The following is a 27,013-nucleotide window of genomic DNA, read 5'->3' on the forward strand; positions in this document are numbered from 1 at the left end:
GGCTGTGACCTCCGAATTAGTGGATACTGAACCATTGCTTGTAAGGGAAATACAGAGTTAAGTTCCTGTGAGCCTTTGGTCACAGCATTTTCATCCACTGATCAACACGTAGCCTTGTCTTACGCGTGCTTCTGTTTAAAAACACCTTGTTCGGTGTACGTTATTGACTTATTAACACTGAGCTCGCTGCCGAGAGCACTGTAACTCATGCCTGAACTAAGCTCGTGCAGCACATACTCTGTTCAGAAGGCACATCACAGGCTTCTTGCACTTAAGGAGCACTAGACAGCGCTTCAGCCCTGTGCTTGGGGGCCAGTTTCAACAGCGAAATCACCAGAAACAAAAAGCGAAAAATGTGGCACTAGGTAGACTGTGACGAGGACACTTGTTCACAGTACGAGAGCTGAGACAAGAAGGCAGAGCATCAGCTTTTCCACTTCAGGGAACATGTGCCTCAGAAGACTCAAGTTGTTTAGCGATCTGGATGTGTCTGTGAATGACCAAGAAATTGCCATGAGTATTGACTTTGAGATTAAAGTACATTTTAACAATTGGCGAGTTTGCAGATGTGGAATTCACAAATAATGAGGATAGACTGTACATGCACGAAGCATTGAAGACAGAATTGGATAACCCTAAGAGAAGCTGCAGAAGGTGTACTGGGTAATCAGTGGAGGAGCAGCTCCGTAGGGCTTTTCTGCATCCCTTTTTAGGATGCTTCCCTCTGCCGACCATCGGCCTGGATTAGGACTTGTCTGTGGTCCCATAGGACCCTGTGTTTACCTCTTCATAGCTTCAGTTGTTCTCCGTGGCAGTTGTTGACTTATGTAGCTGTCTCCCGTGAGACTGAGCTCCTAAGGGGAGGGCTAACATTTTACTGTCTGGTTTACCCAGCACCTAGAGTAATGTGTAGCATTTGATGCCTTCTACAAGTTGCATGTTTGTTGAAGGTTTGGGGTGATTAGAAATAGCTTCCTGAAGGAATACATCTTTTATACAGACCCTGGAGTCCTAGTAAGATAAAAAAAAAAAGTCATCTCTAAATACTTCAGTTTGTATCTCTAACAAAAGGCCCCCCAGTATGTTTTTTTTCCTTTTAAATAGAACAATACTATTATTATCTAGTAAGATATTGGTAAGCCGAATTTTGGGAAAGGGTGTTGTAGGCAGAGGGAAGATTATGAGCAAAGGTAGTAAGGTGAAAAATGTAAGTCAAGTTGAGGTGACATCTCCAGTTTGACACATCCAGGGGTATGAAGGGCAGCAATACTGGGGAATCCTGTAACTGCAGATTGGCTTCTGTCGTGGTGAGCCTCAAAATGCCAGACTATTTTGCCCCTTAATTTCAAGGTCAGGGAGGCTCTGAGCAGTGGAGGGATGAGGTGCTTTAAAAAGATATGGTTACAGTATCTAGGATGGGTTGTGACAGGCCCAAGACTGTAGGGAGGGATCAGTAGGGCCATTGAGATGGTCTTAGGTGAGAGGTAATTAGGACCTGAACTTTAGTAACATCAATGGGTGTAGAAAGGAGAAAGAAAGTTTACTATAGAATCTCACACTTCTTCCTCTCTTCCTTTGACTTGGCCCTTACGCCCTAGACTGGCACTGTTCTATAGAGATACAGTGGGACCCACATATTAAAAGTAAAAAGAAACATGAAATTAATTTTAAGAATGTATTTTATTTAAAGCAGTATATCCAAAATACCATGTCAACATGTAATTGGTGAAAAAAAAAAATTTTCCATGGCGTTGTACATTCCTTTTTTGGTACCAAGTCTTTGAAATCTGGTGTGTGTTTTACACTTCACAGCGCATCTCAGCCTGAACTAGATGCATTTCAAGTACTGAACGGCCACATGTGGTTAATGTCCACCGTGTTGGACGTGCGGCCCTAGACGTACTGAGCTGTTTGAGGCTCTCTAGTTAACCGTGCTGTCCTCACCCTGCTTATGCTCTCTCTACCAGGAATGCCCTTTTCCTTCTTGTCCATCTGGTAAACTCTAGTCTCACCTTAAGAATTAGCTCAAACTCTGCTTCCCCAGAGAGGCTTTCCCTGTATCCCTGAGGTAGACATAGGTTCTTCCTGGAATCAGTTAGAAGAGAAATTGGGGGATGCAGAAGGGGAAGCACTCAGGAGACACGAGGGAAATGCCAGTTCCATGGAAGCCAAAGGAAGAGAGTAAATGCAGAGCTAAAGGGGTAGGATGTTATTGGTGTTACGAGCATCTTAGACTGAAGAAGATAAACACTGAGAAAAGGCTGTGGAATTCAGTGACACAGTGCCCAGTGGTCCTTTCTGAAAGAGCGGTTTTCACTGGGTAGTTGAGTGAAGGCTAGGTTAGGGGCTAAGGACTGAGTAGGAAATGAGGAAGCTGAGGCAACATTACTTACCTGCTTCTTTGCAATATGTAAGAACAGAGGATGGCTCCATGGCCAAGTGGAAGATTTTTTAGGCATGGGGAATTTAAGTATGTTTGAAGTTAAGGAGGACCAAAGCAGTAGAAAAAGAGCTTGATTTCATTGTGACAGTTAGAAATGTAATTTTTAAAAAGGTAATGTTTTGGGGAATAGCAAAAAAAGTCAGAACATATTTGAGAAACGATTTTTAGTATTTTTAATGGAGGCAATTATAAACACAGCTGAAGGATGTAAAAGAAGACCTAAAAAATGGAGAACCCTCCATGTTTTTGGTGGAGAAAGACCTCAACATTGAAAAGCTAACAGTTCTCCTCAAATTAATTTATAATTCAGAGCAGTCCCAGGCAGAATCCTCAAAAGGTTTTCATAGAACTTGACTAGCTGATTCTAAATTTATACAGGAAAGTCGAGGGCAGAGAATTTTAAAGGGGGAGAGAAACAGTGAGGGCTTGCCCTTGCTGGATAAAAGGACCAATTATGAATCTCTGGTAAGTAAAGTATTCATTTCTTCAACAAATATTTGAGTGCTTATGTGCCAGATACTACTCCAGGGACTAGGGACCTAGAACAGTGAAGAAAAAAAAAAAAACAGGCAAGTTCCTGCTTTCATGGAGCCTACATCCTAATAAGGTAAGGCCAATAAAATGCAAATAGAAAAGCAGGTGTTTAATATGTCAGATGTGATAAGTGCTCTGAGGGGGGAAAAGACAAGGAAATGGGATCCGGAGTGTATTGCATGTATAGAGGGCTCCTCCTTCGTATGGGGTGGCAGGAAAAGCTTCTCTGTTAGGATGGCAATTAAAACTTGAAGTGAGGGGGCAAGCCATGTCAATATCTGGGAGACGAGCTTGGCTCTAGGCAGAGGAAACAGGTGAGAGTGTGCGTGATGTGTCAGGAAAAGCAAGGAGGCCAGGATGTCCAGAGCAGAGTGAGAGAAGGAGAGTGGTCGGAGGAGGGGGTTAGAGAGGCAGTGGGAACTGGATCATGAAAGGCCTTTCAGGTTATTGTAAGAATTTTGGCTTTTACTCTGAGAGATGGGAAGATGCAGGAGGGTTTAGAATGGAGCAGTGATGGGATCTGACTTATGTTATGAAAAATGATCCCTCTGGTTGCCGTGAGGAGACTAGACCCTAGGAGGGCAGGGAGGATAGCTGTTGAGAGGCTGTTGGGATAATCAGGGGGTGAGAGGTAATATTGGCTTGGATCAGGGTAGTGGCAATAAAAGTGGTAGTAAGTGGTTGGATTTTTTTTTTTTTTAAACATATTTTGAAGGTAGAGTGGTTAAGATTTTCTGATGGCTTGGATGTGAGGTATGAAAGAAAGGAGTCAAGGATGACTTTCCAGTGTTTGAACTGAGGACCTGAAAGAATGGAATTTCCAATTCGTGAGAAGGAGAAGACTGCAGGAGGGGCAGGTTAGCAGTTGCTGAGAATTAGGGGCTTGGTTTTTAAGACCTTAAGAATTTGAAATACTATTATACAATCCAAATGATAGAGTTGGAAGTAGAAGTTTGAGTTTAGGGGAGAGGTCTGGGTGGAGATACAAATTTGGGAATCATTAGTATATACTGCAGAGTTATTTAAAGTCATGGAATGTATAAAATCACTTAGCAAGATCTTGAATTGGTATTGGTTCAGGGTGGGTGAACAGACAGTTTAGAAATTAAAACATGTACACATGGGAACTTAGTAGATGACAAAAGTGGCGTGATAGGTGGATGAGGAAAGAATCTAGTAATTAGCTGTCCATATAGTAATAGGTAATTTTAGATACCCATTTCATAGTGGATACTAAATTCCAGGTAGTTTAAAGACCTATATGTGCAATACAAACTTCAAACATCAGGAGAGGCTTCTACTTTTGGCCATAATGGAGTTACAGGGACCTGATTTACCTCCCTTTCTCCACACCTGTTAACATTGTATTGGAAGACCTAGCCAGTGCAATAAAGCAGGAAAAAGAAATAGAAGACATTCAGACTGAAAAAGAATTCTTATTCTTCTGATCATCCAGGTAAAAAAATTCTAAGAAATTTACAACAACCTGGTAGAACTAATTAGTGAGCTAGTTCAATATACAAAAATCAATTATATTTCTGTATACTAGTCAGAAGTAGAAAATGAAAAAGCATATTATTTATAATGGCATTAAAATTTCATGAAATACTTGGGAATAAACTTGATAAAAGATGTGTAAGACTTGTACACATTGAACATTGGTGAGAGAAATGTAAGAATATCTATATGGGGAAGGGTACTATTTTCAGGGATCAGAAGACTTGACATTGTTGTCAGTTTTCTCCAAGTAGATCTAGCAATTCAGTGCAATCCCAGTCAAAGTTCCAGCAGGCCTTGTTGTAGAAAATGACAAATTGATTATAAATTTTATTTGGAAATGGAAAAGACCTAGTATACCCAAAACAACTTTGGAAAAGAACAAAGTTGGAGGACTTAGGCTACCTTGTAGTTACAGTCAGGGTTCTCTAGAGAAACAGAACCAATCATATATATATATATATATATATGGGGAGAGAGAGAGAGAGAGAGAGGAGAGCCTGACCTATTAAGGGCTAGAGACCAGGATACCAAGAGCAAGAAGGCCCAGTGGTATAATTCAGTCTGAATCCAAAGGCCTGAGCCCTGGGGAGAGGGGCAGCCAGAGGCCAGAGAACCAGGAGATCCAATGTTCGAGGGCAGAAAGAGGTGGATTTCCCAGCTCAAGAAGAGAGAGAATTTGTCCTTTCTCTGCCTTTTTGTTCTATTCAGGCCCTCAGTGGATTGGATGATGCTACCTACATTGGTGAGGTCAGATCTTTACTCAGTCTACTTACTCAAATGCTAATCTCACCCAGAAACACCCTCACAGACACACCCAGAAATGTTTTACTATTATTTACTATCTAGGTATTCCTTAGCCTAGTCACTGTGGTAAGGATAGATATATAGGTCTATGGAACAGGAGAGAGTCCAGAAATATATAAATATATTTACACACAATTGATTTTTGTTAAAGGTGTCAAGGCAATCAGTGAGGAAAGGATAAAATTGTCAACAGATGACACTGAAAAAGTTGGATTGCTATATTCAAAACAAGGAACAGGTGTAAAAATTAGATCTAGATGGGTCACAGAAATGAACATAAGAGTTAAAACCATAAAACTCTAGAAGAAAATACAGGAGAAAATCTTAGTTACCTTGGGTTTTGCAAAGATTTCTTAAATATGACACAAAGCATGAGTGATAAAATATTGATAAATTGGACTTTGTCAAAATTAGAAAGTTTTTCTCTTCAATAAGCACTGTTATGAAAATGCAAGCTATTTTATGGGAGGAAATATTGGCAAAACATGTACAAGAGTGCACCTGTATCTAGGATATATACAGAACCCTTATAACTCTAAAAGGAAGATAAACAACCCAATTCTAAAAAGGTTCAGGCACTTCTTCAAAGACCTACAGATGGCAAAAAACACATGACTAAAGGCTCTACATGGAGGTATAAAACCTAAATTAAAATTCCTTTACATGAAAAAAATGCATTCACATAAATGCAGGGAGTATGTACTATGATGTTTATTTCAGCTCTATTTAAAATAGTAAAAATCATGATTACCTTTGAAAGTTAGTAGCAGTTTACAGAATGATTTAACATTGAGGGGTAAACTTCTAAAAGTAATGGAAGGTGGGTACAGATATCTGGAAGGTTAAACATTCCTGTTGAAGATGTTATAGTGTTCTTGATAAAAGTCAAGATAGTGCTTTCTGAAAAAGTGTAATTTTTAAAATCATAAGAGTAATAGTATCTGCATTTTAGGAAGTTTTAAAAATACAGAAAAAAACATAAATTACTCCAATACAATCTCTGGTACTTTGGCGTATTATATACCCTTTGAATCTATTTTCATACCTATTTTAGAGCATTTGTTTAAATTGCAAAACAAATGCTTTTTTTTTTTTTATGGCCAAAATGAGGGAAATGAAGGCACCAAAAAAGTACAATCACCTATACCCAAACATCCAAAGATTTAGTTTTTAGTTGTTGTTCTGTTGTAGACTAGATTTTTTTTAAGTTTTAAATAATAGATACCAATTCAAGAGTGTGAGCAGGGACTTCCTTGGTGGTCCAGCGGTAAAGAATCCGCCTTACAATGGAGGGGACTCGGGTTCGATCCCTGGTCAGGGAACTAAGATCCCATGTGCTGCGGGGCAACTAAGCCCACGTGCCACAACTACTGAGCTCATGCGCCTCAACTAGAGAGCCCGCGTGCTGCAAACTACAGAGCCCACGCACCCTGGAGCCTGTGCACCACAACTAGAGAAGAGAAGACCTGCATGCCACAACTAGAGAGAAGCCCATGCATCACAATGAAAGATCCTGCATGCCTCAATAAAGATCCGTGTACCATACAAACATGGCTGCCAGGGCCTTCCCCTGGGGGGTGTGAAAAGGGTAGAGGATGCTCAGAGAATGGTGGAGGAGTATGGGCCGGCAAACACCTAAGAAAGTATCTACCATTCCTTTTAGTTTATGGCTTGTAAATAGAGTTGACATATTAAAATCCTGCTCTATATCAAACGTCAACAGTTTTCCATATCGTTCCAGGAAGCATAGTCTTCATGGCTCACCTTCTGCATAGTATTTCATGTGGATGTAATATAATCCGCTCCACACCCACAAACCTTCAGTGATAAGGACAATAATAATTTCTATATTTTTTTATGACTGAATTTTCCTAGTCTTTTTAAACAAGGATGTTTTAAATTTTTTTATATAAATTTATTTATTTTATTTTGGCTGCGTTGGGTCTTCCTTGCTGCGCATGGGCTTTCTCTAGTTGTGGCGAACGGGGCCTGCTCTTCGTTGTGCGTGGGCTTCTCATTGCGGTGGCTTCTCTTGTTGCGGAGCACGGGCTCTAGGTGCACGAGCTTCAGTAGTTGTGGCATGCGGGCTCAGTAGTTGTGGCATGCGGGCTCAGTAGTTGTGGCACGCGGGCTCAGTAGTTGTGGCGCCCGGGCCTAGTTGCTCTACGGCATGTGGGGTCTTCCCGGACCAGAGATCGAACCCGTGTGCCCTGCATTGGCAGGTGGATTCCTAACCACTGCACCACCAGGGAAGCCCTGTTTTAAATTTTTAGTCAAACTTGTTGATCCTCTTCTTTGATTTCTTCTAACACTTCTAAGCTTAGGTAGAGCTTTGGTAAATACTTGATTCTGTTTTCTCCTAATGTATCTGTATCACATTCATTCAGCAAATACTGTGCCTCTGCTGTGTGCCAGGAACTGTCGCAGGTACTGGCGACCCAACAGCGAACAAAATCTGACTGTCCCCATACTTGTGTTCTGGTGGGAGGAGATAGACAAAGCATAAATACACATACAGTGTTGGACAGTGAGGTGAGGAAAAATAAAATAGGCTAAAGGGGATAGAGGGCGATTCAGTGCGGGGGGAGGCTTTTGTTTTGGAAAGGGTGGAAGGGAAGGGAAGGCTGCTCTGAAGTGACTGTGAGCAAAGAGCCACACTGAGGAAGGGAGTGAACTGTGGTGAAGGATTCTGGCAGAAGAGCAGTGAAAGCAGAGGGCAAGCAAGTGTAAAGGCTCCGGGGTAGGAGGGCACTTGGCATATTTGAAGAAGGAAGCTGCCAGGTTGCCTAGAGCGGGCTCCTCAGGGACACAGGTAGCGTCATAAGGCAGCCAGAGGCCCAGCCCTGTTGGTCGGTGTCGAGGGTTTTGAGCAGGAAAGGTGACGTGAGAGTGTACGTTAGGACGGGAGACTCTCAAATTGCTAATCACTTATCCTTGCACCCTTTATCAAGCAGCCTTTCCTTTTCCTTTGTGTTGTTATGCCTTTCTCATACTCTTGAAGAATTTACTTTTTTGTGTGTTTTCTGTGCTCTTTTATTGCCTCAGCTGTCCCTTCACCAGCGGTGCACTTTTTTTTTTTTTTTAACATCTTTATTGGAGTATAACTGCTTTACAATGGTGTGTTAGTTTCTGCTTTATAACAAAGTGAATCAGTTATACATATACATATGTTCCCAAATCTCTTCCCTCTTGCGTCTCCCTCCCTCCCACCCTCCCTATCCCACCCTTCTAGGTGGTCACAAAGCACTGAGCTGATCTCCCTATGCTATGCGGCTGCTTCCCACTAGCTAAGTGTCCATCAGCAGATGAATGGATAAAGAAGATGTGGCACAGATATACAATGGAATATTACTCAGCCATAAAAAGAAGCGGTGCACTTTTAATGGTTGTTTTTGTAAGGCTTTAATAGCTGATGACATTTCCTCTTACTATTTTTTGAGTATTTTCCTTGACAGTCTTAACTATTTGTTTTTCCAAATGGCATTTAAAATAATTTTTTTAGGTTCTTAGTAAAAATGCTGTTGACATCTAATTGAGATTGTGTTCTATGTAAATTATTTGAGGAGTGTTGACATTATTATTTCGTTTTCCCATTAAGGGACAAATCTGTATCAGGCAAAAATTTAAATATAGGATCCTTCCCGTTTTTTACTTTATTTTGTCGTGGTCGATAAGAGATGTAGTGCGATTTGGAAACAACTGGTTATGGTGCCTATCCCGGTAAGGGGGCTATTTCATTCAGTTCTAAAAGCATTTTATTCAATTCTCACTGTGTGCCAGGCACTGTGGGCAATGAATCCAGCAACGAGGGCTCTGTGTAGGACTTCAGCTAGTTGGCAGGAGTTCAGAATTTATTTTTGGTATTAGGACAGAATTCTGTGAAACAAATCACATTGTCTTTCTCCTTTCTGCCTAAAAGTGCCCTGCAGATAGAGTAGAAATAACAAGTTGGCAGACCTTTTCATAAGACATCTTCCTGTTTGCTAGCTAGAAAACCTAAAGTGATTATCAGTTGCTCAGTTAACATTTTAAGAAGTTTTTTCCCCACTGAAAGAGTAATATATGACCAGTTCAAATTTTACCTGTCAGCAGTCTGATAAATCTACCTCTAAAGTAAATCTCAAAGCCACATAGTTTTCTCCATACCTACTAGTGTCTCCATTTTACTGCTAACTCTCTAGTTCAAGCCACCAGTATCTTTCTTGTTTTTTCAAATTAATTTTTATTGGAGTATAGTTGATTTACAATGTTTTAGTTTCAGGTGTACAGCAAAGTGAATCAGTTATACATATATCCACTCTTTTTTAGATTCTTTCCCCATATAGGTCATTACAGAGTATCGAGTAGAGTTCCCTGTGCTATACAGTAGGTCCTTATTAGTTTTCTATTTTATATATAGGAGTGTGTATATGTTAATCCCAATCTCCCAATTTATACCCCCCCTCCCTTTCCCCCTTGGTAACCATAAGTTTGTTTCCTACATCTGTGACTCTATTTCTGTTTTGTAAATAAGTTCATTTGTACTATTTTTTTAGATTCCACATATAAGCGATATCATGTGATATTTGTCTTTCTCGGACTTACTTCGCTCAGTATGACAATCTCTAGGTCCATCCATGTCACTGCAAATGGCATTATTTCATTCTTTTTTTATGGCTGAGTAATATTCCATTGTATATACGTACCACATCTTCTTTACCCATTCCTCTGTCGGTGGACATTTAGGTTGCTTCCATGTCTTGGCTATTGTAAATAGTGCTGCAGTGAACATTGTGGTACATGTATCTTTTCGAATTATGGTTTTCTCCGGATATATGCCCAGGAGTGGGATTGCTGGATCATATGGTAGCTCTGTTTTTAGTTTTTTAAGGAACCTCCATACTGTTCTCCATAGTGGCTCTACCAATTTACATTCCCACCAACAGTGTAGGAGGGTTCCCTTTTCTCTACACCCTCTCCAGCATTTATTGTTTGTAGATTATTTGGTGATGGCTACTCTGACCGGTGTGAGATAATACCTCATTGTAGTTTTGATTTGTATTTCTCTAGTAATTAGCGATGTTGAGCATCTTTTCATGTGCCTCTTGGCCATTTGTATCTCTTCTTTGGAGAAATGTCTATTTAGGTCTTCTCCCCATTTTTTGATTGGGGTGTTTGTTTTTTTGATATTGAGCTGCATGAGCTGTTTGTATATCACCAGTATCTTTCACCTGGACCTTTGCTATTTGTTTGTAACGTGTATCCCTTCTTTTCTCTTGCCCACATTTACAGGGTTTTTCCATACAGTAGCTGCAGTGATCTTTTTTTTTTACTTTCTATTACTGAAATTATCAAAGCTTAAAAAATAGAATAGTATAATTGATGTACTCATCACCCTCTTTCAGGAATTGTCAATAATGGCCACTGCCCCGATGTCATCTTATTTTGGCTATAAATATTTAAGTACATTTGTATAAGGTCTCCTTTTAAAAAAAACACCATAACCATGTGATAGTTGCATGACTCCGTGAATATTCTAAAAACCACTGAATTGTACACTTTACATGAGTAAATTGTATGGTATGTGAATTCTCTCTCAGTAGAGCTATTTAAAGAAATAGCCACAATGGCATTATCCTATTAATAATTTTATAATTTCTCAAAATCATCAAACAGCCAAAGTTCACATTTCCCCAGATGTTCTGATTAAGTTCTTTTAGCACTTCGACAGAGTTTGAAACATAAGTCAGATCATGCTGTTCTTTTACCTAAAACCTTTCAGTGGCTTTCCATCGTATTTAGAATAAAACCCAAACTCCTTTTACTGGTTCACAAAGGTCTGACCCACAGAGGCCTTTTATGATGTGGCTTCTTTCTTTCTTTGCCTTTGTCTCTTGCCCACCTAATTGTTGCTACCTAAGGGCCTTTGCATCAGCTGTTCCCTCTGCTTGCAATGCCCTTCCCCTATATTCTCACAAGGCTGGATCCTTCCTTTCAGCTTAAACATCCCTCCCTCAGAGAGAGGCTTTCCTCGATCAGTCCCCCAGTCTCCAATCTAAAGTGGTATCCCAGTCATTCTCTGAGAACATTCACTTAAAAATGTTGGCATACCATGGTTTATTTGCTATATCCTTTTTTTTATTAAGTTGTCTGTCTTTCCCTTTTTCTACGCCTCCCCCCACCCAATTTTTTCAGTCATGTTCACTGCTGAGTCCCCAGTGCCTAAAATATTAATTGGCACACATAATAGACTCTCATTAGGAGATAGTTTTACAAGAAATTGTCCAACACATACCAGGTGTTTGGCATTTATAAAAAAGGTTATTTGATAGAATGTTATCACCTTACTGCATAAATAGAGTTCCAGAGTTCCAGTCTGATATGTTATCATGAAAGGGCTGTTTTTTTTGTTTTAAATTTTTATGTTTAGCTTTTGTTTCTCGAGTAATTAGAAGCTCTTTGAGGTTATGAGACGATTATTTTTTTAGTTTGCATCCTTCATATAGTGTCCTGCTCACTTCAGAACTCGGTAAATAACTTACAAACAAATTGCGTTTTTGTTGTTTGGCAAAACGTAGAGTGCTTGCATGTGTAGGCTTGAAAAAGTTACCATGATACCTTGCTGGTTTCATTCTCAGTTACCACTTTTGCCTTTTGTCCTCAATTGTGGACCATCACACCGTTACTCTGTGAGTTGTCTCTGCTACCTGTTCTTCAGTGAGGTAGCTTAAGAGCAGCTGTGGTGGCTGAATAATACTCCCCCAGTGATGTGATTAGTTAAGTATCTTGAGATAGCGAGATAATCTTGAATTCTCTAGGTGGGCCCAGTGTAATCACAAGGGTCCTTCCTTTTGGGGGAGGAGGCAGGAGGATCAGAATATTGAGGGAGAAAAATGTAAGCATGGAAGCAGAGGTTGGAATGATGGACTTTGAAGATGGAGGGAGGGACCACGAATCAAGGGGATGTAGGGGACCTCTGGAAAAGGCAAGGGAACAGGTTCTCCTCAAGAGCCTCCAGAGGAAGGCAACCCTGCCAACACCTTGATTATTAGCCCAGTGAAACTGACTGTAGATTTCTGACCTCCCGAACTGTAAGAGAATAATTTGTATTGTTTTAAACCAGTAAGTATGTTGTTATTTGTTACAACAGCCATAGGAAACTGATACAGTGACTCAAGGCAAGAAAGGTTGAAAGATCACAAAACCTGTACAGAGTGTTCAAAGTTTAGTTTGATTTGCTGGCTTAATAGTTACTGAAAAGGATGCTGTAAAGAATTGAGATGGCAGCTTCAAGTCGGTGATTTGGGGTGTAGTTGATGGAATAATGCAAGAATATTATGTGCTACAATACAAGCATCAATTTTATAGTAGAGTTAAGCTCTTGATGGTTTTTTTCCTTGTATTTTACACAGATCAGAAACCTCTTGATCTTGCGCAGGGTGCTGAAATGAAACATGTTCTTGTTGGTAATAAGGTATGTGGTAATGGATTACATTTATATAATGTAGAAAAAAATTTTGAATTCTTGAAATACATAGATGCGTTTTTAATGAAAACATGTTTTTCCGATAGGCCATCTACAAAGCATTGAAACGATACGAAGGCCCTCTCTGGAAGGTAGGTTGGGATGGTTTTTTAATTATAAAACTGGAAAAAAGATTCTCAGGTGCTCTCTTGTTAAAATTCTTTTTCATTATTTTTTGAAGTATATGTGATTTAATAATTATTCAATCTTATCATGTAAACCATTTTTATACTGCTGGACTTTATTAGGCATCCAGTGATTGTAGCAATTAACTGTTGGTCTAACACTTTTAGGTGACCAAGTTTGTACAGAGAAGAGTGGAGGAATTTTTTTTATCTTACTTAAGCATAGGGTTACAGTATCATCTCTGTTATGAACATTGATCCATGGAGGACTCAGGAGGAATTTAATATTTGAATTGTCACAGAGCACACACATAAAATCTTTCTGGTTCTAAAAATTTCTTTGCTTTTTGGAGTTCAGTTATTTTCTAGAATTAACTATTTTGGAGCATATAGTTTCTTCTGCATTTGCAACTGCTCCTTCTATATATTTATGTACATGTATGTTTATATTGTATAAAATTTAGGATCATTCTCTTTTTTTAGAAACTCATTCAGGCCTTTGAGGAAATTGTCTTTGAAGCCCACAAGTGATATATTTCCTATAAATATCCTTGCACAGTATTGTCAGAACTATAAACTGTGTTCATCATAGATCTTACCAATATGGCATTTCTTCTGTTCCTGTCACCCTGTAGTAGTATGTTTTCATTTCTGCACCCAGTTCCTCAGTTCATGTTTGTTCATTTTTGAGTGTGCAGTGGTACTGTCCAGATGAAAGGCTCAGATAGAACTGTCATAACTTAATTACTTTTTATCAGTCAAGTATTTGAATCTAGATGTATCAACTTGGACAAATCTTTGTTGTTTTTCCCTTAGAGTTCAAGATTTTTTGGCTGGAGATTATTCTGGGTAGTGTTAGAACATGGAGTCCTCTCATGGTATAGGAAACAGTAAGTATTATGATCCTAATACTTGTTGAATTTCAGCATCTAAATTTTGAATGATTAAAAGTTTTCACTAATCTCTTTTCCTTTTGCCTTGATAATTTATATTTATTTTGAAGGCCCGATGCAGTCCATAATATTTATCGCCAGGGATGCAAACACCTAACTCAAGCAGTATGCACGGTAGGATGACACATGCATCTTTTGCTTAAACGTGAAATCAGTCCTGCAAGTGATTGCCCTAAATCATTGGTATAAGCTGCCTTGTAAAATCTTGGGGTAGAAGGCACTTGTGCAGTTGAGTTGGCCCTCCGTATCTGCGAGTTCTGCATCTGCTAATTCAACCAACTGTGGATCAAAACTATATAGGAAAAGGAATTCCAGAAAGTTCCAGAAAGCAAAATTTGAATTTGTCATGCACCAGCAACTATTTACATAGCATTTACATTGTATTAGGTATTATAAGTAATCTAGAGATGATTTAAAGTAAGCAGGAGGATGTGCATAGGTTGTATGCAAATACTATGCCATTTTAGATAAGGACCTTGTGCTTCCGTGGATTTTGGTATCCTTCAGGTGTCCTGGAACCAATCCCCCCACAGATACCGAGGGATGACTGTATATGTTTTTATTTGAGAACAAGTGAAGTTGTGGAATTCCATTTAAAAAATATAATCAGGTTAAAAAAAATCTCTACATATTGTGGAATAAGAGATGCATGATCCAAAAACATTTATACAGAACTTTTACCATTTTGTGTGTGTATGTATATACATATGTATGTGTATATATTCACACGTAATGTATGCATATACATATCTACATACATATGTGTAGGCATGCGTGTATTTTGTACATGGGTAAATCTGGAAAATGGAAATTTTTCTGGTGGTAAAATTTAAAGCCTATATCAAGATTGGGATTTTTAGGTTCTCCATATTCACTTCTGGCTGTTTTGCTTTTACCAGCCAGGAGAAAGAATTTTTTCCTCCTTTGAGATTAGTCTAAGACTGGAGCCTAGACATACTTTTTTGCTTGCTGCTTCAAGTTCTTTAGGGTTGTCAACATGCCACGGCGGTGCACCCGCTCTTCAGAGCACAGCCCCTGCCTTTCCGTGTGAACTCCCGGAGGGCCAGCAGCATCGCCCTTGGGCCGTCACAGGCTCAGTCACCTGCGCCTGAACTCAGGCCTCCTTACACAGGCTGGTCCCTTAGTGTCCTCGCTCCCCTTCCTCCCTTCGCATTAGACCAGAGGGCCAGGGAACCGCGCTCTAGTCTTAGCCGTCTAATCTTCTCGTTTCTTCTGTTAGTGCAGTCCTGGCCATTCTCTTCTGTTCCAGCTTTTGATTCATTTATTTAACACTAAGCTTTGTCTATCTTAAAACAAAAAATTAGACAAGTTGCTCCCTCACCCTTTTAAAATTTCCCGGTTTTTAACTTCTTTAGAATTGATAGCTTCTGCTGTGTTATGCTTCACCTTGTTTTATAACTTTTGCTTCTTGTGTAAGTGTCTACTTAGAGGCTACATTTATGAATCCATATTGATACAAGGTAACAGGCATTCAGTGACTACTATGGGGCAGGCTCTGTTCACTTTCTAGACTCTTAAGGTAGAAGCTTAGGTTATTGATTTGAAACTTTTTCTTTTCTAATACAGGTGTTTACACCTATAAATTTTGTTTAATTGTGGTAAAATACACATAACACAAAACCATCTTAACCATTTTTAAGTTCAGTAGCGTTAACTCTATTCACTTTGTTGTACAGTAGGTCTCTAGAACTTTTTCATCTTGCGGAACTGAAACTCGATACCCATTGAATAGCGCCTCTCTATTTCCAGGACCCCACCCCCTGGCAACCACCATTCTACTTTCTGTTTCTATGCTTTTGACTACTTTAGATACCTCACATGAGTGGAATTATACAGTGTTTGTCTGGCTTATTTCACTTAGCATAGTGTCCTCAAGGTTCATCCATGTTATAACATGTGACAGGATTTCTTTTTTTAAGGCTGAATAATATTCCATTGTTATGCATAGACCACATTTTCTTTATCCATTCCTCTATCAATGGATGTTTTGAGTTGCTTCCACCTTTTGGTTACTGTGAATCATGCTGCTATAAACACGGGAGTGAAAATGTCTCACCAAGATCCTGCTTTCATTTCTTCTGGATATATACCTAGACGTGGAATTGGTGGGTCATATGGTAGTTCTATTTTTAATTTTTTAAGGAACTTCCATACTGTTTTCCATAACATCTGCACCATTTTACATTCATACCAATAGTGCTCCAATTTCGCCACGTCCTCACCACAACACTTTTTTTTTCTGTGGGTTTTGTTTGTTTGTTTGTTTGTTTGCCATTCTAATAGGTATGAGGTGGTATCTAATTGTAGTTTGATTTCCATTTCCCTGATGACTAGTGATGTTGACCATTTTTTCATGTACTTATTGACCATTTGTATGTTGTTTTTGGAGAAATGTCTGTTTAAATCTCTTGCCCATTTTTTAATCAGTTTCTTTTTTTTCTTGTTGGTGTTGAGTTGTAGGAGTTCTTTGTGTATTCTGGATATTAACCCCTTATCAGATACGTGATTTGTACATATTGTCTCCAGTTTCATGGGTTGTCTTTTCACTCTGCTGATAATGTCCATTGATGCATAGAAGTTTTTATTTTTTATATAGTCCAGTTTATGTTTTTTCTTTTGTCACTTGTGCTGTTGGTATCACATCCAGGAAACCACTGCCAAGTCCAATGCCATGAAGCTTTCTTCCCAAGTTTTCTTACAAGAGTTTTTATAGTTTTAGCTCTGACACTGAGGCATCGGTTTCTCCTGAGGCCTTTCTCCTTGGCTTGCAGGTGGCGGCCTCCTTGCTTTGTCCTCACATGACTTTTTCTCTGTGTGCAGGCATCCATGCTTTCTCTTCCTCTCCTTGTAAGGACAGTAGTCATACTGGATTAGAGTTCCACCCATATGATCTCATTTTACCTTAATTACCTCTTATAAAAGCCCTATCTCCAAATGTAGTTTCACTGGGGATTAGGGCTTGAACATATGAAGCCCTTAATCTGGTTGAGTAAGTTCTTTTCCTTTCCTAGTTTACTGAGATCCCTCATTATGAAAATCTGTTGAATTTTTTTTTTTTAATGTGATGATCCATTTATTTATTTATTTATTTATTTATTTATTTACTTACTTATGGCTGTGTTGGGTCTTCGTTTGTGTGCGAGGGCTTTCTCTAGTTACGGCAAGTGGGGGCCACTCTTCATCGCGGTGCGCCGGCCTCTCACTGTCGCGGCCTCTCTTGTTGCGGAGCACAGGCTCCAGACGCGCAGGCTCAGTAATTGTGGCTCACAGGCCTAGTTGCCCCGTGGCATGTGGGATCTTCCCAGACCAGGGCTCGAACCCATGGCCCCTGCATTGGCAGGCAGACTCTCAACCACTGCGCCACCAGGGAAGCCCTGTTGAATTTTATTAAATGCTATTTTCCATGTTATTGAAATGATCATATGGTTTTGCTCATTCTGTTAATATGATTAGTTGTATTGATAGACTTTAGGGTGTTAATAAAGTCAATCTTGTATTGCTGGAACAAATCCCAGTTGGTTATGATAAATTACCATTTTAATATATTGTTTGTTAATATTTTGTGAAGAATTTTTGCTTTGTTCATGCTGGATATTGGTTTATATTTCTCCTGTGATATTTTGTCTGGTTTCATATAATGAATTGGAAAATGTTCCTTTTCAGTTTTCTAGAAGAGTTTGTATATGATTAGGTTACTGCTTCCTTAAATGCTTGATAGAATTCACCTGTGAAGTCACATGGGCCAGGAGGTTTTAGTGCGGGGGTGGGGGAGGATTGTAGTTACAAATTTAATTTCTTCAGTTGCTATAGGGCTATTCACATTTTCTGTTTCTTTTTGGGTTGGTGTTTGTAATTTTTGCCTTTCAAGAAATTTGTCCATTTTCTTCTGGGTTATAAAACTTAGGGTTAGTAATATTCCCATATTATGTTTTTAATGTCTGTGTGATAGGTAGTGTTATATGCTCTTTTACTTTTTATATTGGTAATTTGTGTTTTCCTTTTTTTCCTAGATCAATCTGTCTAGCACTTTATCAGTTTTATTGATCCTTTCGAAGAACCAGCTCTTGATTTCATTGAAATATTTCTCTTGTTTTTGCTATTTCATTGATTTTTTAATTCATTTTAAATAATTTCTTCATGAGTTGAGCTTGCTTTGCTCTTTTATAGTTTCTTAAGGTTGAAGCTTAGATTATTCAAATTATCATCCAGTTCAGAATATTTTCTAATTCCTATTATGATTTCTTCTTTGAACCAGTGAACATTTAGAAGTGTGTTGTTAAATTTCCAAATAATTGGGGTTTTCCTAATTACTGTGTTTTTGATTTATAATGTAATTCCATTTTGGTCATTGAACATTTTCGATATGATTTCCATCTTGTCAAATTTATTGACACTTGCTTGATGACTCTACATATGGATTATCCTAGAGAATGCACTGGAAAATAATGTGTATTTTACTATTGTTGGGGGTCATGTCCTATAAACATTCAGTCATAATGGTTGATAGTGTTGTTCAGATCTTCTGTGTCTTTACTGCCTTTTTTTTTTTCTAATTGCATCAATTGCTGAGAGAAGGGTGTTTAAATCTCCAACTATACTTGTAGAATTATTTATTTCTCACTCTGTTACTGATCACATACATATTTATGATTGTTGTCTTCCTGATTAATTTACCCTTTTAGCATTATGTGGTGGTCCTCTTTATCTCCTGTAATAATGCATTTTGTTTTGAAATCTATTTTGCTTGATATTAATATAACCACTCAGGCTTTCTTATGGTTACTGTTTGCATAGTATCTCTTTTTCTATCTAGTTACTTTCAACCTAGCTGTATCTTTATATTTATCTTCTGTCTCTTGTAGATAGTGTGTATTTGGGTCCCTATTAACCATTCTGACATTTTTTGCCTTTTAATTAGATTTCTTTTGAGAATGTGGTCCACTTTTTTACTTCATATGTCAAGTAATTTTGGATTGTATCCTTAATGTTAAGTTCTGGAGATCCTGGATTCTTTATTTTTCTCCATTAAATGTTATTTCCGTTGTTTTAGGTCATTTTCTTGGCTGGGTTTGGATTGTACACTCTGTTTCTTGGATGGCAGCTCTGGTCTGTATTTCAGTGACTGCTTGGAAACTATTTTGTGCATCAGTAAGAGATGTGAAAAGACAGAGTTTGGGATTCCCATCTCTGTCTCTTTCCATTGGGTGACTCGCCTACTCTCTTTAGTATTTATGGCTGCCCAGCTCTGCTTTTTTAATTTCCAAAGGCAGACTGTTGTCCAAGTATGCCCTTGCTGCTGTTGTGTCACCCTCGGGGACTGTACTAGTTCCGGGTGAACAATCTTGGGGGTGGGAGCTTGCTCGCAAAGCTCCTCGTTTCCTTTCCTCCAAGGCAGCTTGCTCTCCCATCGAGTCAGCCGGCTCTTGTTCACACTCCAGCTCTTCCTGTTCTACTCCTCATGCTTTTACACTCAGTTCAAACATTTTCTATACTCAGCTCAAACAAAAGCTTCAGGAGAGTGGCATGAATAAGAGATTGGAGTTCTTGTATTTAAAGGACTTTATAGCCCAAGTGCATGCTATGTTATATTTAATAAGATAAAAGGAAAACTACATACCTAGTGACTATTTATTAGTATTTACTTTGATTAACTAAGAATATGAAAGCCAGATGTGATGTAGATAAGCTACAGTGCATTTGATACTCGTATCAATTTTTCTCAGTATTTTAAATGTTCACTCGGGTATTATTGTCATGTTAATATTGTTAATTTTATGTATAGATAATTTTAGGGTTTTGTTTTATGGGCATGAATGATGTTGTCTTACTGACTTCTTTATATCCAAGGTAAAACCCACTGATAGCTGCCTCTTCTTTATTAAATGCTTCGATGACACTGTTCATGGCTTCAGGGTTCCTAAGAATAGCCTTCAGCAGACAAGAGAGGTAATTTTATGGATTCGTTTATCTTTCATAAAACTTAACATTTAAGAACATAAAGAATATAAGGTAGGCTCAATATTAACATCTAACATCTTGTTGATTGTACCTTTTTAATGGGAGTGAGTATATGAAACTTTTGAAATTTGGCTTAGGAATTAATTCCTTATCAGCATGCACCTGCAAGTATTTTCTGTTCTTCTTCTTCTTTAAATTTTGCTTCTGTGAATGTAAGAGGCCCTTATTGGTTTTGGAAAAAAGCCTAAATGATTATTTAGTCTACCCCTGAATTTATAGGTGAGGAAAACTGAAGACTAAGATTGAAGTGACCTCTCAAGCTCATGCAGCTTGCAAGTAACAGAACCTGGCTCCAGCCCAGGTGTTCTGATTTATTACAGTGTAATTACACTGTAATTTATTACAGTGTAGACTCAGCCTTTCTTTGTGGTAAACTGAACAATAGCAGCAAGCAAGAAATTGGGATTGATATGACAGAAATTCATTGTGTAGTTATTTAATGGAGACTCCATATCCCTTTAGATCAAAACAATATTCGTAGACTTATCTTGTTTTTTGTAAATTATGTAAGGGGTTAAAAGGATCTATTTTCCAGAGCAGTTAACTTTGGCCTTGCAGAGAATCCTAAACAATACAAAACGTGACTGTCCCAAAATTTCATAAAAGGGTAAGATTTGACCCTGAAAAATGCTGCAAGAAATGAGGTAAGATAGATATTTTTAGGGCAAACATTCCATCTTTTTGTGAAATCACTAATTTTAAAAAATATTTATTATTTATTTATTTATTTATTTTGGCTGCACTGGGTCTTCGTCGCGGCATGTGGGATCTTTAGGTGCGGCACGCAGACTTCTTAGTTGCGGCACGCAGACTTCTTAGTTGCGGCACGCATGCGGGATCTAGTTCCCTGACCCGGGATCCAACCCGTGCCCCCTGCGTTGGGAGTGCGGAGTCTTACCCACTGGACCACCAGGGAAGTCCCACTAATTTTTTAAAAACATAGTAAAAGTTAAAGCATCAGAGTAATTGTTGGCTCTCTTAAAATGGTCTGAGTGTCTTGTGCTTATGGCAAGTTGGTGAATTGTTTCTGGATGCATCTTATACAGTAACTTATTCAACAGTGTTGAGAACCTATAATTCTAAGTGCAAGATTCTCCACCCATTGTTTAGTTTTTATAATGTGTTTCAGTATTAATATGAATGAGTATGTAAACTTATAGATGATATTTTTTAAAGTATTCGGAAAATTTTTTATCCAGACATGTCATGGACAAGAGACCTGCATCATTATTTTGTTGTTGGGAATTTTTTGTTTTGTTTTGTTTTTTTGAGGCCGTAATTTTTTTTTTCTCCATGTACATTTTATTCTACCCAGATTGTTGTCATAATATCTGTTTTGAGTAAAAGTGTGTTTTACTTTTATTTAAATCCTTGTATTATTTCAGGACTGGCTGGAAGCAATAGAAGAGCATTCTGCTTACAGCACTCACTACTGTTCCCAGGACCAGTTGACTGATGATGAAGAGGAAGATGCAGTTTCTGCTGTAGACTTGAAGGAATCCTTAGAGGTAAATAGGAAAACCTGACCTGTATACCTAACTCTATCACTCAGGTTTTACCAAGAGTTTTTTTTTTTTTTTTTAAATATGAGGTTTTGAAATTAAGATTTCTCACAACAGTGGAAGTAGTATTACTTTTCCAGTAATATTCTCTTGCTACGTACACTGTCTCTGTTACAGTAATAACTATCAGATATCTTGGTAAATAGGCTCTAAAGATAGGCATGTGCCTGCGTGTATCTTTTTTGGTTAAGATTTTAATGTTGTAATCAGATTGTCATTCTCTTTGAAAGCTGCTGCCAGTAGGGGGGGCATGCATTGCTTGCCTTACTGCCCTTTATGACTTCACTGTATATTTCAGAGTTTAAATAATGCAACCATAGTGATACTTTTCCTGGTCTGTAGTTTCATTTAAAAGCACCTGTAATCTGTAACTTCATTGATTAGAGGTAAGGTAAAGCATCAGTAATGAATGGAGAGGCCCTCATCTGAAGTGACATCAATGCCTCATCCATAGAGAAATACCAACATAAGTAATTGAAGTGAAATAGGTATTTTTTTCTTGGCATCAGTTTTCTGGCTATACCTTTTAAATGAATGGGTTTGGAAGAATTAGGACTACGAAAGGATGATGTGTTTCAATCTGAATAATTAGGTCAGAGCATATGAATTTGCCTACTAAATTTAATCTTTTTTTTTAACATCTTTATTAGAGTATAATTGCTTTACAGTGGTGTGTTAGTTTCTGCTGTATAACAAAGGGAATCAGCTATACATATACATATATCCCCATATCCCCTCCCTCTTGCGTCTCCCTCCCACCCCTCTAGGTGGACACAAAGCACCGAGCTGATCTCTCCGTGCTGTGCAGCTGCTTCCCACTAGCTATCTATTTTACATTTGGTAATCTTTTTTTTAATGAAATGAATTTATTGCAGGATTTGAATGTTTCTAAATCAACAACTTTAGTGAATTTAAGTTTGCTAATACCTAAGGAGTTTTATTAGGGACCTATAACCTTAAAGAAAGAGATTTTGACACTTTTGATCCCTAATCTTAATTTATGATGGAACGTTAGAGAATTTGAGCCCTTCCATGTTTTGTTGAAGACATTCCCCAGTAGTTGACTGTTGCTTTACCAGCACTCCTTCTATTTTAAGGCCGAATATGTTTATGGTGACAGCCGTAAACAGAATTTTCAGATCAGTGAACTTTGCAAAAGTAACATCTACCAGAGCATCTAAATAACATTAAAACTGTTCAGGTAAATAAAGAAGGTTTAAATTATCTCTGGCCAAAATCATGTTAAACAAGTAAAAAATAAAGCTGTGCTAAATATTTTAACTTCTGGTCAGGTTCCCTAAGTGAAAAGAAATCCTTCCCTATTTATCTACCCTCACTATAAGGTAAATGATAAAACCTGGAAGGGCTTACAAAGCACAGCAATTTCTTTCCCAGGATTATGGTAATTTAAAGACCTATTTAATGGAAGTTACAGGTAAAATAAAAGCATACTAACTTGCATATCATTAAAAAACTTCCTTGAAGAAATGTTTCTTCTTTAGCTTAATTTTCAAATTTTAGGGTTATCAGCCACAACTGTACCTTTTATTTTATTCTTTATTTGAATATTGTGTTAACTTTAAAGCCCTGAGGTTTTTGCTTTCTAGATTTTATAGCACCTGAAGTCAGTGAGAGTTTCAGCCAGCGTTAAGTACTTGAGGTTTTGCAGGTTATACACTTACCTTTGTCCAACAGAATTTGAATGCTAATTCTGGGAATTCTGACTCTGTGTCAGTTTGTGGAGGTTGGTCAAAAATGGGAAGATCTGAAATGAACTTTGATGTATGTTGATGTGTAGCTTGTGGTGGACTGGCTCCAAAACGCCCTCGATCCCTGGGTTCTTCGGTTGCAAGGAAATACTCAGACCAATTTGTGAAATAGACCTACTCTAGATGTCTATAGACTTTCTAAAGGAAATGAGGAGCTCTAGGACTAGAATGTTCTGAAACTTCCTGAATTAACATAAAATTAACCTCATTTCCTCAACATGCTTTTGGACGAGTAAGTAGATCTATAAGAAATTGGGGGAATGGGGGAATGTCCACACTGAAAAAATGACCGTGTTATATGATGCTCTTGGTCCCACTTTACCTCCACCTAAATGAGGGTCTCCAAAAACTTAAAACATTTTCTCTTAGCCTTCAGTCTGTCACTGCCTTGAGGTTAGGCCTACAAGGAGAAAAGTGTAAGACAAATCATAGAAATTCTGGCCTTACAGTTGTTGCCTTAATGGCAACTTGAAAATATTTCAGAAATAAAAATTGGAAGAGAAATTTAAACAAGTATTGGTACAGAACTTCACTGTCCAATACGATAGCTACTAGATACATTTACATTTAAATGAATTGGCGTTAAATGAAAAACTCATTTCCTCATTTTAACTAGCCACATTTCAAGTGCTCAGTAGTTACACGTGGCTATCACCTTGGACAGTGCAGATATAGAATGTTTTCATCATTGTAGAAAGTTCTTTTGGATCAAGTTGGGGTAGGCACTAGGAGAGTGGGGTTTTTATTTGTTGACGACATCTTGATTCTTATAGGCTCTGAACTGTACCTGTGTGATAAGAAATAATGAGCAGATGATGCTAAATTTAAACCAAATGAGAAAGTAATATCAGACTTCCCTGACTGAAGAAGAAATGATTTCTAATTAAAATGAATGTGCAGAAAGATGAGTGTACATCACCTCAAAGCTGATAGAGTGGTACACCCATACAAGAATCAGGCAGATTTATATATATATTGATATAGTTAAGATTTATAGCTATGTGAAAAGGGCAAGGTGTTAAATGGTGTATCTAATATGCTTCTATGTGGCAGAAGGAAAGCAGGGATGTACACACACATTTGTATAGGTTAGATCATCCCAGGAAAGATGAGAAATTATTAGCAGTTGTTGCTTTGAGACTGGGAAAGGGGGAAAACAGGGACTCTAGGACTGACAAATACATGAGGGAGAGTTGCCTTTCTCCGTGTATTGTGTTTCTTTTTTCTTTCTTTCTTTTTTTTAACTGTGTGTAGATAACTAATGCAAAATACATTAAGAAGATTACAAATCACCAGGTACCAAAAAGAATCAGTGTGCTGTGGACTGGCTTAGATTGAGGGAAGATGGAGTGTGGGGTTATCCTTGAAGTGGATTTGGCTGGAGTTAGGAAGATTTGGAGATGAGTACGGGGCACCAGTACTCTCAGTGCTGGCTGTTTTCTGCAGAGGAAAGTTATCAGGGTTTTACAACCATTATTTTTAAAGTTTAATATTATTAAGGTACAATTTTTATATAATAAAAGGAGGGCATTTTAGCATCTTCAGTGTGATGTGTTTTGACAAATACCCTGTGTAACCACTACTCCTATCAAGGTGTAGAACATTTTTATCACCTCAGAAAGCTCTCTGGTGCCCCTTCCAGACAGTGCCCTCCACTCGATCTCAGGCAGCTGCTGATCTGCTCTGTCATCACAGGCATTGTCAGCTTTGCCCATTCTAGGATTCCATCTAAATGGAATCACACCATATGTGCTCTTTGGTGCTTGTCATCTTTCACCTGTGATGTTGTGTGTATCATTAGTTTCTTTTTATTTCTGAGAAGGCAGTCTGCTTTGGTTCTCTTTTTTTTAATTGAAGTATAGTTGATTTACAGTGTTGTGTTAGTTTCTGGTGTACATCAAAGTGATTCAGTTATACATATACATACACTCTTTTTCTTCTTTTCCATTATGGTTTATTACAGGATATTGAATACAGTTGCCTGTGCTGTACAGTAGGACCTTGTTGTTTATTTTATATATGGTAGTCTGTATCTGCTAATGCTTCGGTTCTTAATTAACCAAATGTGGATTGTCTGTATGTGGCAAATAGGCTGGAATTAATGACCTCTCTCTCCTACCCTATCCACTCCTCCCTAGATGCCCACCCCCTTGATATACATTTTTGAACTTTCTCATATGTCAGGGTTGATAGAGTAGTTTAACATCAACTTAAACAAAACCAACAGCGGAAGACTGGGTGGGCAGAAGTAGCTGCAGGAGACCGGTGTCTTGACTGTGGCCCGGCTACTCAACCTGGATGCCTCCGACTCTCTGCAGCCCAGGTCTGTGGGTGTGCTCCTGTTCTTGGGCTCTGTGCCAGATAACCTGGATTTAAAATACTGTCTCACTTCGGGTATTAGAACACTGCTTGAGTGGGATCTCATTTATGTAGTGTAAATAAAAATTAAAACCTAGGGAATTCCCTGGTAGTCCGGCGGTTAGGAGTCCATGCTTCCACTGCACGGGGGCACAGGTTTGATCCTGGTCAGGGAACCAAGATCATCCCACAAGCTGCGCAGCGTGGCGGAAAAAAAAAAAAAAAAATTAAAACCTAGAAAAATTAAAACCTGACATAAGGTGCATGGCATAGAAGTCAGTGAGACACCATGCTGGGCTCTGCAAAGAATGCATAAGCATTAACCTTCCTAATTAGATTTTTAGGCTTTTGTAATATAACCAGTAGCTGCTACAAGGAAATGATAACAAATTGAAGAATGTGGTTTTTAAAAATTGTATTAATAACCTCTTTCTGGGTTTTTTGCATCAGTTAAATGGCATTAATTGTTTAGAATAGATGACACACATTTGTACCCAACTAGAAAACAGTATGTGTTGATCAGATCTTCTCCAGCTGACCTATTGTAACTCTTAAATAAATTGTGGATCAAGGGAACTTTTTTCGGTAACTATCAGATGTGCCAAGGGAAGATGAATGTAATAGTGTTTCTTGTCTTTAACGGTAACCACAGGAACTATGATGTTGATCACAGATTCACAGTCTGCAAATGAAGCCAGTGCTTGCTTTTGTGCACCCAGCTAACTTTCACCATAGGAGAAAAAAGAGAAAACAGTAGCATTGGCACACCGCGCACATGGGCAGGGGTATTAAATATGTATAGACTGAAAATGACAATTTTCTATTAATAAATTATGAGTGATAACATTTGGTTGCGCAGTGCATGTTTTCAGTGGTCCCCAATTGACTTTTCTCCTGCCTTAAACGTGTATTTACAGGCTATGTCTGGAAAAATGATCCAGCATACAGTTGCTGTGGTGTTTCAAATTGCACAATGTAGGTATTCTCCCTCTCCCCCCCAAAAAAAGTGAATTGCATTTTTATGTTGTTGGAGCTCTCAAAATAGAGTAATGTACGTTTTAAAGAGAACATTGCTTGTCCCTAATGTGGTACCACGAGTAATTCTGCTGTGGTTGAGCTGAGCTTCAGAAGCACTGAAAAATTTATAAGGTGAAAAGCATGCGTACCTATATCACCTTGGCACTTAGGTCTGATTTAGGGGGAGCAAAAGTGTTTTGAGGATGAGTCAGTTGAGATTAGGAGTACCAAGTAGGGAAGATTCACAGGCTAAATGTATTACCCTACCTTCAACAACGTGAAACTAATATTGGTAAGGTCAAGGTTCTCAGAATATTTTCTTATTGCCGTAACCAACCAACTTTACAGTGATGATTTTCTTGCTTCTTATTCTTGCTTCTTAGTTTCCTTTAAAGGGAAACTAAA

General features: G+C 38.4%; 1 protein-coding gene across 4 annotated transcripts in view; it reads left to right on the plus strand.

The window, feature by feature from the left end:
- OSBPL1A (oxysterol binding protein like 1A) overlaps positions 1-27,013 on the plus strand; it is a 231,915-nt gene that overhangs the window by 53,280 nt on the left and 151,622 nt on the right. For all 4 annotated transcript variants that reach the window (XM_061170288.1, XM_061170290.1, XM_061170289.1 and 1 more), the window contains 6 exons: positions 12,673-12,734; positions 12,833-12,877; positions 13,727-13,800; positions 13,914-13,977; positions 19,732-19,830; positions 21,288-21,410. In XM_061170288.1, coding sequence (XP_061026271.1) covers positions 12,673-12,734; positions 12,833-12,877; positions 13,727-13,800; positions 13,914-13,977; positions 19,732-19,830; positions 21,288-21,410 — 467 coding nt within the window. The remainder of the gene's footprint in view (positions 1-12,672; positions 12,735-12,832; positions 12,878-13,726; positions 13,801-13,913; positions 13,978-19,731; positions 19,831-21,287; positions 21,411-27,013) is intronic.

This window comes from Eubalaena glacialis, chromosome 15 (assembly GCF_028564815.1).
Source record: "Eubalaena glacialis isolate mEubGla1 chromosome 15, mEubGla1.1.hap2.+ XY, whole genome shotgun sequence".
NCBI classification, from domain to species: domain Eukaryota; kingdom Metazoa; phylum Chordata; class Mammalia; order Artiodactyla; family Balaenidae; genus Eubalaena; species Eubalaena glacialis.